This window comes from Saccostrea cucullata, unplaced genomic scaffold (assembly GCF_032062105.1).
Source record: "Saccostrea cucullata isolate Sc308-1 unplaced genomic scaffold, CSIRO_AGI_Scuc_v1 ctg135, whole genome shotgun sequence".
Classification (NCBI taxonomy): Eukaryota; Metazoa; Mollusca; class Bivalvia; order Ostreida; family Ostreidae; genus Saccostrea; species Saccostrea cuccullata.
In genome coordinates this window covers 581813-592097 of record NW_026933790.1, presented here as the reverse complement: position 1 = coordinate 592097, position 10285 = coordinate 581813, and the positions used below count along the sequence as shown (strand labels likewise).

Here is a 10285-nt window from a genome sequence, read left to right as displayed (position 1 = left end):
TATGTCAACATTACAAATCCCTGTATTTTTCATGTCAGTAGGGATGTACATATATTTACTTAGTTTAAGGAGTAAAGGATTTATATTATTATAAAGGATGTCTAGTTTGTTGGGTATGCCAGCTAGGGTAACCATGATGGTTGTAAACATGAGATAATTTGCATATAGGGTGAGGCATATTAGGATTTGTATATTAAGCCTGCTTAGCTCATGACCTTTTGCTTTGCTTTGCTGGTGGAATTATCAAGAAATCAACTCACCTAAGTTTTAAAGAGTTATCACATAGAAAACAGATAGAAATGGAAATATTAGGAGATATATTTTTGCATAAAATACTAACGTTGGAAAGTGGGTCCGCTGATAGATGTCCAGAGTTCTTATATCCTTCCCGTTAAAGTACCAGGTGATGTTGGGGCGTGGATCTGCTTTAATCAGGCACGACACCTGAACCCCAATCTGTCCTGGCCTGGCATAAACTTTCCAATCTTGACTTAAATCCACCCTGGTCATGCCATTCTTACATTCCTGAATTCCTAACTGGCCTGTCTCTGAAATTAATATAACATACTTATTATTGAGGTTTAAAATGCCTTTTTTAAATCAACTTCAATAAAATCAAGAACGACAACTCCAACTTTAAAGAGAGCACACTTGTGTAATGTCCACATTGCTTTACTCGAATCCGAATGCTTTTTTTATTTCAAGATAGTTATATACATGTAATATTCAAGGATGTCTTTAATGAACGTTTTTTAAAACCAGAAGTCTCTGTCAAGACTGAAGCTCTACTGGTTTGTACTTATAGCAAAGGAAGAGAAAAGTTCTTAAGAAGTTGGGAATTGAAACTTTACCACAGCAATAAAAAGAATAATGATCCTTGATTAAGTGTCTTTATGTTCTTAGTATAGTCTACTTGCATGCCACATTATATTATAATCAGACTTAAACTGCAGGAGGAGTAGCATTTTGAGATTTTTTAACAGAAATTTCTATTTTTAGTTACCATGGCAACACCGTTCATTGAAATCAAAAACCAATATACAGAATTCTTAGTGTAGTCTACTTGTGTGCCAAGTTATATTGAAATCAGACCAAAACTGTAGGAGGAGTAGCATTTTGAAAGAATTTCACAGAAATTTCTATTTTTAGCAACAACGGCAACATCGTTCATCGAAATAAAAAATCGATACACAGAATTATGTATCTTAGTGTAGTCTACTTGTGTGCTAAGTTATATTGAAATCAGACCAACACTGAAGGAGAAGTAGCATTTTGAAAGAATTTCACAGAAATTTCTATTTTTAGTAACAATGGCAACACCGTTAATCAAAATCAAAAACCGATATACAGAATTATGTATCTTAGTGTAGTCTACTTGTGTGCCAAGTTATATTGAAATCAGACCAAAACTGTAGGAGGAGTAGCATTTTGAAAGAATTTCACAGAAATTTCTATTTTTAGCAACAACGGCAACATCGTTCATCGAAATAAAAAATCGATACACAGAATTATGTATCTTAGTGTAGTCTACTTATGTGCCAAGTTATATTGAAATCAGACCAACACTGAAGGAGAAGTAGCATTTTGAAAGAATTTCACGGAAATTTCTATTTTTAGTAACAACGGCAACACCGTTAATCAAAATCAAAAACTGATATACAGAATTATGTATCTTAGTGTAGTCTACTTATGTGCCAAGTTATATTGAAATCAGACCAAAACTGTAGGAGAAGTAGCATTTTGAAAGAATTTCACAGAAATTTCTATTTTTAGTAACAACGGCAACACCGTTAATCGAAATTAAAAACCGATACACAGAATTATGTATCTTAGTGTAATCTACTTGTGTGCCAAGTTATATTGAAATCAGACCAAAACTGTAGGAGGAGTAGCATTTTGAAAGATTGTTTACAGACAGACAGACAGACGGACAGACAGACAGACGGACAGACGGACGGACGACGGTCGCATTACTATCGCATAAGCTCTTCTGGTCTCTGACCAGTAGAGCTAAAAAACCAGAAGTCTCTGTCGAGACTGAAGCTCTACTGGTTTGAACTTATAGCAAAGGAAAAGAAAAGTACTTAAGCAGCTGGGATTTGAAATTTTACAACAGCAATAAATAGAATAATGATCGTTGATAAAGTCTCTTTATGTTCTTACTCCTTAGTGTAGTCTACTTGTGTGCCAAGTTATATTGAAATCAGACCAAAACTGTAGGAGGAGTAGCATTTTGAAACAATTTTACAGTCATTTCTATTTTTAGTAACCACGGCAACACCGTTCATCAAAATTAAAATAAAAATTCGATACACAGAATTATGTATCTTAGTGTATTCTACTTGTGTGCCAAGTTATACTGAAATCAGACCAAAACTGTAGGAGGAGTAGCATTTTGAAAGAATTTCACAGAAATTTCTATTTTTAGTAACCACGGCAACACCGTTCATCAAAATCAAAAACCAATATAGAGAATTATGTATCTTAGTGTATTCTACTTGTGTGCCAAGTTATACTGAAATCAGACCAAAACTGTAGGAGGAGTAGCATTTTGAAAGAATTTCACAGAAATTTTTATTTTTAGTAACCACGGCAACACCGTTCACCGAAATCAAAAACCAATACACAGAATTATGTATCTTAGTGTATTCTACTTGTGTGCCAAGTTATACTGAAATCAGACCAAAACTGTAGGAGGAGTAGCATTTTGAAAGAATTTCACAGAAATTTCTATTTTTAGTAACCACGGCAACACCATTCATCGAAATCAAAAACCAATACAGAGAATTATGTATCTTAGTGTAGTCTACTTGTGTGCCAAGTTATACTGAAATCAGACCAAAACTGTAGAAGGAGTAGCATTTTGAAACAATTTTACAGATATTTCTATTTTTAGTAACCACGGCAACACCATTCATCAAAATCAAAAACCGATACACAGATTTATGTATCTTAGTGTATTCTACTTGTGTGCCAAGTTATACTGAAATCAGACCAAAACTGTAGGAGGAGTAGCATTTTGAAAGAATTTCACAAAAATTTCTATTTTTAGTAACCACGGCAACACCGTTCATCGAAATCAAAAACCGATACACAGAATTATGTATCTTAGTGTATTCTACTTGTGTGCCAAGTTATACTGAAATCAGACCAAAACTGTAGGAGGAGTAGCATTTTGAAAGAATTTCACAGAAATTTCTATTTTTAGTAACCACGGCAACACCGTTCATCGAAATCAAAAACCGATATACAGAATTATGTATCTTAGTGTAGTCTAATTGTGTGCCAAGTTATATTGAAATTAGACCAAAACTGTAGGAGGAGTAGCATTTTGAAAAATTGTTTACAGACAGACGGACAGACAGACGGACAGACAGACGGACAGACGGACGGACGCCGGACGCATTACTATCGCATAAGCTCTTCTGGTCTCTGACCAGTAGAGCTAACAAGAGGCCCACGGGCCTTATAGGTCACCTGAGTATCATGTAACAACTTTCCAGCGATTGTATTTCGTTCGTGTTTTAAGCCAAAAGCCATGAAATTCACAAATTTTGAAAGAGGCACCATTGCTTATCAAAGGGCAGATTTCAAAGCATTAATTTATTTTTAGTCAAAGTACCCCCCTGGTATCCCTGACCCAGCAGCCTTGAAATTATCTATTTTGAAAGAGGCCCCTTTCTTCATTATAAAGCCAGCATTTGTTTTTATGTTTAGGTTTAGTTATTAACATGAGAATAAAAATGTTCCGAAGGAGAAGGAAATAAAAAATTTTTTTTGATAAATCAATTATTAACATTTGTACATTCTTTTTTATGCTTTCCTAATAGGCTCCTTACCACTGGACACATAATGCTTACAAATAGGAAAGTAGAACATTTAATTGCTTATTTCATCATCTGCCAGTTTGGGTCAGTTATATAAATTTTGTGATGTTGATCAAAGTATATTTTAAAAAATCAATTCTTTAAAAGTCTTTCAATATATCTTCATTTTTTTAATATGTGTTAGGTGAATGTGTAGACATTGTTCTAAAATTTACTTGATGCCTAAAATTATAATTCCTATCATAAAACAGACAGGGAGTATTGGGGAGTAGAGTCAACATTTTTTCAATTAAGTGTAAAATAATTTTTCTGGCTGATACAAATGATACTACATGCCTGTATATATTTGTATATTCTTGCCTTTTAATAGTTGAATTTTTTTTATTTCTTCAGGTTATTGTTTATTTCTTCCTCAAATGGACTTCACTTCTCCCATAGTTTTATTCATTACATCTGATGCATAAGCAACCCTTTTCTGAAGAATGATGCTTAGACTGTAAGCTATAACAGAGACCTAAACAATGTCCCTGGCAATATGCAATAGCTACCACGGGCAGTTTAAAACCTGGGGGAGGAAAAAAGTTTACAGTTACTTTTGAAACGAATACATAATTATCTCACCAGCATGTCATTGTGCAACAAAGTCGTCAGCATTTTATTTGTCCTTTGAACGGGTGAAACGTTTTGAATGGCACTCTTATCGACGAATTTTACACTAAACCAAGCTATCTTCTCAGACCATGATCTGCCATCTGGCTTTATTTTCTATAAAACCGGAAGTGCGAGTTCGTAAATTTGATATCTCGATCCCGACTCAAATTTGACATTGAAAAGAAAAAAAATGTTTTATTTTTTTCTGAAAATTCAAAACCTTGAGCGGAGGGTTTGTAAAACTGAAAATAGAATAAATCCTGGCCTTCAATATGTAATTAGTTCATTAGCATATTAACCAGGAGCAAAGGATAAGATGTTCAAAGAATTCATGCATTTCACTATATAATCATTAGAGCCCCACCCTAAAACAAGAACCCCTGACCCTGGGGCCATAAAATTCACAATTTTGGTAGAGGCACTCTTGCTTATCATAACTATGTACTTAGTTAGTTTATTTAATACCCAGGAGCAGAGAAGAAGATTTTCAAAGAATTCATGTATTTTCACTATATAACCAATAGAGCCCCACCCTAACACCAGAACCCCTGACCCTGGGGTCATAAAATTCACAATTTTAGTAGAGGCACTCTTGCTCATCATAACTGTGTACTTAGTTGGTTTATTTAATACCCAGGAGCAGAGAAGAAGATTTTCAAAGAAATAATGCATTTTCACTACCTACTTATTTAGCCCCGCCCTAGCACTAGAACCCCTGACCCCAGGGCCATGAATTTCACAATTTTGGTAGAGGACTCATTGCTGATTACAATCATGCAAACAGTTTGACTGCCTGATGTCCAGGAGTAAAGAAGAAGATTTTTAAAGATTGCATTAATTTTAGTGGTTTTGGCCCCACCCCTCAGGCCCCAGGGGGGCAGGGTAGGGCTGTATCAATATATCAATATATCGATACGTATCGATATTCAAGAAAAATATTGTATCGAAAAATTACTTCCAATACGTACCGGACAAGTAGTTTTTTTCCTAATTCTGCTAAAAATATGGGAATTTTAATCAGCAAAGATTATATTTCTCTTTTTTTAATTAAAACTGGTCAATAATTATAGATTTATAAAAGAAATAACACAGTTTTTATAGTTATTATAAAATACGTAACAATTTTATTTTAACATGTTGATTTTACAGTCATCAAAAGTTTCGACTGGAAGTGTTTTATTTACTGACTATATGGGATAAGAACTTTGAAATGGGTGATAAAACACTAGAATTTTATGAAATCCATGCATTTAATGATTAATAAGCCTTTTTTAATGGACTTGTTTCAGAATCCAATATATCGCATATCGCTTTAAAAAATATTGTATCGTATCGTATCAAAATTTTTTGCTCAATACACAGCCCTAGGGCAGGGATCATGAAATTCACAATTTTTGTTCCTCTTCACCCATAGATGCTTTGTGCCAAATTTGGTTGAAATTGGTCCAGTGGTTGCAGAGAAGAAGCTGAAAATGTTCAAATGTTAACGCACGACGAACGACGGACGACGACGGACGAAAACGGATAGCAATAGGTCACCTGAGTTTACTCAGGTGACCTAAAAACCTTTAAATTCAGACATATAATTCATTAAATAATCAAAGTACATTTAACCGCTAGTATCCCCAATAAAAAAAAAGTTGCTTTGATATCTTGTATGCTTCCTTAGTGCACCTGTCACACCTCTGTTTGTAGTCCATCAGAACATTTATTCCTTTAAAGGGAATATTATTCTTCTCTGCCAATAAGGTACCCCTTTGAAGGTCGAGAATAGCAGGGGCATTCTTCTGACTTTACTGTTCTAGTTAGTCCCAGACACATTTATTGGGGGAATGTGAACAATACAGAGGCTAGATGAGAGGGTTAATATGATTACTGTAGACGTACTTTTTTCCACTGGGTCATAATTCCGCGGAATCTCTATTTCTCCTTAGTCCGCGGGTAGAAAATTAGGCGGATTTCTTGAACTCTCACTATATTCCTTACACGTATTTTGAGAATGATGGGACAAATTTCCGCGGAGAAATTGTGACTGCGTACATAGCGTAAATTAATACCACATGGAAAAAAGTACTTCTATAGTATTTGCAAGAAAGTTAGGTCAACTCTGGTTTAAAGAGACCAGGCTCCTCAGGGCCATAAAACTTGGACAGCTAACTTTTGATCTCAGTCTCACTTTTACAATGAGAGTAAATAGTGAGATATCGATCCTGAGATCATGTTATCTCATCTAAGTTTTATGATCCCATGCCCACATGAAAGGTATGTTACCATGTTAAAGAGCTCGCATACCAAACTCATCCAATTGGTTTCTTCCTGTTTTCGAGTGAATGTGCAGATTAATATTGTCTACAAATTAAAATAGGGGTTTCAGTGTAATAACTGGGATAAACTTACCTATTAATATGACCCGCTTAGACGCTGTATTGTGCAACCCTGCACCAGTGGTAACGTTACATGTGTATGTGCCCTGGTCCATTTTTTTGGCATTCATTACAGTCAAAATGGAGACGAAGAAGTCATATGTCTGAATAGAAATTCCTTTCTTTGTTTCTTTCAGTTGTGCTGCTGTCGCTCGAACCCTGTCAGACCGCTGTCAAACAAAGTGTTTAAAAAATTTCATAACTGTCACAAAGAAAACAAGACGCTCCCCTGGGCCACATTGCTCACCTGAGCACTGTAGCTTGGAAAAAAGCAGAAATCAGTTTATTTTTGAAAAGTTTAAACCCAAAAGTGATCCAAACAAATCCTTAAAGGGGAGAGGGTATGATCTGAACAATCTTGAATCTACACTAACTAAGGATGCTTGCATATTTCTTTGACTACCTGTGGCTTTATTGCCCTTTACATTTGAACTTACATTGTGGCCCCGCCCTACCCCCAGGGGTCATGATTTAAACAAATTTGAATATACACCACCTGAGAATACTTCCATATGAATATGACTAAACATGGCTTTGCCATTCTTGAAAAGAAGATTTTCAAGAATTTCCCTATAAATTTCTATGTAAAACTTTGATCGGCCATTGTGGTCCCGCCCTACCCCCAAGGGTCATGATTTGAACAAACCTGAATCTACGCTTCCTGAGGATGCTTCCAGATGAATATGATAATTCATGCCTTTGCTATTCTTGAGAAGAATATTTTAAAGAATTTTCCTATATATTTCTATGTAAAACTTTGATTGGCCATTGTGGCCCCGCCCTACACCCAGAGGTCATGACTTGAACAAACTTGAATTTACACTATCTGAGGATGCTTCCATATAAGTTTCATCTTTCCTGGCACAGTGGTTCTTGAGAAGAAGATTTTAAAAGAATATTCCGATAAATTTCTATGTAAAACTTTGGTCGGGCATTGTGGCCCCGCCCTACCCCGGGGGTCATGATTTGAACATTGAATCTACACTACCTGACAATGCTTCCATATAAATATGATCATTCATGCCTTTGCTATTCTTGAGAAGAAGATTTTTAAAGAATTTTCCTACATATTTCTATGTAAAACTTTGGTCGGCCATTTTGGCTCGGCCCTACCCCCGGGGGTCATTATTTGATTAAAACTTGAATTTACACTACCTGAGGATGCTTCCATATAAATATGATTAATCATGGCTTTGCTATTCTTGAGAAGAAGATTTTAAAAGAATTTTCCAATATATTTCTATGTAAAACTTTGATTGGCTATTTTGGCCCTGCCCTACCCCGGGGGTCATGATTTGAAAAAATTTCAATCTACTCTACATGAGGATGCTTCCACATGAGTTTCAACTTTCCTGGCCCAGTGGTCTCTGTGAAGAAGATTTTTTAAAGACTAATTCCCCTATATATTCTTATCTTAAATTTTAACCCCCCATTGTGGCCCCATCCTACCCCTGGAGGTCATGATTTGAGCAAACTTGAATCTGCACTACCTGAGGATGATTCCACATGAGTTTCATCTTTCCTGGCCCAGTGGTTCTTGAGAAGAAGATTTTTAAAACATGCCATTAATTTTTCACTAATTCATACTTATCTCTCCTTGGAAAAGGGCATGGCCCTTCATTTGAACAAACTTGAATTTCCTCCATCCAAGGATACTTTGTAGCAAGTTTGGTTGAAATGGGCCCAGTGGTTCTTGAGAAGAAGATGAAAATGTGAAAAGTTTACAATGACACCAATAACGACAACAACGACGATGACAGACAACAGACAAAGATCACTTGAGCCTTCGACTCACAGGTGAGAAGGAGTCCTAATTCAAAACATACCTCTTTTATTAGGATTGTGAACTTGGCTTAAAGAGCTATAGAAAATAAATATAATTCAAACTTTAATATGTTTTGTATTTATAAATTTACTAAATCTAGGGTAAATATAAAAAAAAACAATGCATATCCACAGATGTAAAAGCATGTCCTCTTATTTAAAGATAATATTATAATTGAAATATGCAAGTACTCTCTCACACAAAAGCAAAACGTATTAAGACAACATCAGGGTAAACAGAATCCTCAATTAAAATAGATTCTGCTTATTCCAGCGATGACTGAAAATGTTGGTTTGCTAACTAAACATGAACCAATCATCAAAATAAAAGGCTAAGCAAATGTAAGCACACCCTTTACCATAGCCTGCCATCAATGCTGAAGCATTACCGAGTATACTATAGCATCAGTGATGTGAACAAAGCTCAGGATTTTAGTAATTATAGTACAATTATCATTTTATTTCTTATTATATTATATCATTTCCTGAGTGAAAAAAGTATCTGGATTTCTTTGATAGTAAGAGTTCCTTTAGCTTTGCCTAATATTGAAAATAATATTGACTTTGGGGTCCAAAAATCTTGTTAACTTTTCAATGATATATAGTCAAACCTCATTATCTCTAAGAAAAAAAGACTGAGATATTAAAGTAAATGTGTAAATAAAAAATAATGGTTAAAATAACTAACAAAAATATAGCTGGAATTCTAGCTTGCTCTGAAATATCCATGGTACTGTATTTGAATTATTGGTTTATTTGAGAAATTGAACTTCAACTGCGAATATCTCTCATGAAAAATTGTTTAACCTGACAGTCTCAACTTATACAACGTACTGACAAATTCACATGTATAAACATGTATATATTGCATATATTCCTTACTTGCTTTCATAGTCCATAAATATCATTCCCATTAAACAATTATTTTAACCTGTAAGATACTTATTCCCATATTAGACATAGTTTTAGAAATTGAGCTGCCATTTCAGATTTCCCATAGTACATGAAATCAACATTTATTTGGCTAAAAATTGTTGTTTCAATATTCACTGAGAGTATTGATAAAAAAAAATTCTGTCTGGTGCATGCAGCTACAGATTTCTGGGGAAGAGAGTGGAAAAATATATACCTTCTGATTATGATTGTGAACAAGGTTATTTTTTCAACAACTACAAAATTTAATCTAGACTAGTACATTCAGACCAATTCTTAAAACAAAATATATAAACATGCTACCACTCTTATCTATGTAAATGGAATGAAGAATTACAGGACTGGGTTATGTTAAATTCTATAATGTAATAGGAAAAATGATTGATTTCTACATAAAATTAATTGAAAAAAAAAGATTGTTAAAACCACCAAAATCAGTATATGTTAAAATATATTGAAACAGAAAAAAATCAACAGTGCTCGGTAGTTTACAGGTAAATCTTTTAAAACAAGAGATGTTTGTAAAACACTTTTGCCCCCCTCCCCCAAATTGGAATTTTTCTAAGTTCAAAAGGGCATTACTCTGTCAAAAATAGCACAATCGTACCCAAAGCAGAACTTGACCTA

General features: G+C 34.6%; 1 protein-coding gene across 1 annotated transcript in view; it reads right to left on the bottom strand.

Annotated features, from left to right (window-relative positions):
* Window positions 1–252: 252 nt before the first annotated feature.
* The window catches only part of LOC134239372 (vascular endothelial growth factor receptor 1-like), a 28666-nt gene continuing 18633 nt past the window's right edge, over window positions 253–10285 (bottom strand). Inside the window, exons 8-9 of the mRNA XM_062721551.1 lie at window positions 6876–7071; window positions 253–548 (exon numbers count right to left, since the gene is read on the bottom strand). Of these exons, the coding sequence (XP_062577535.1) occupies window positions 268–548; window positions 6876–7071 (477 nt within the window). The 3' untranslated portion in view covers window positions 253–267. The remainder of the gene's footprint in view (window positions 549–6875; window positions 7072–10285) is intronic.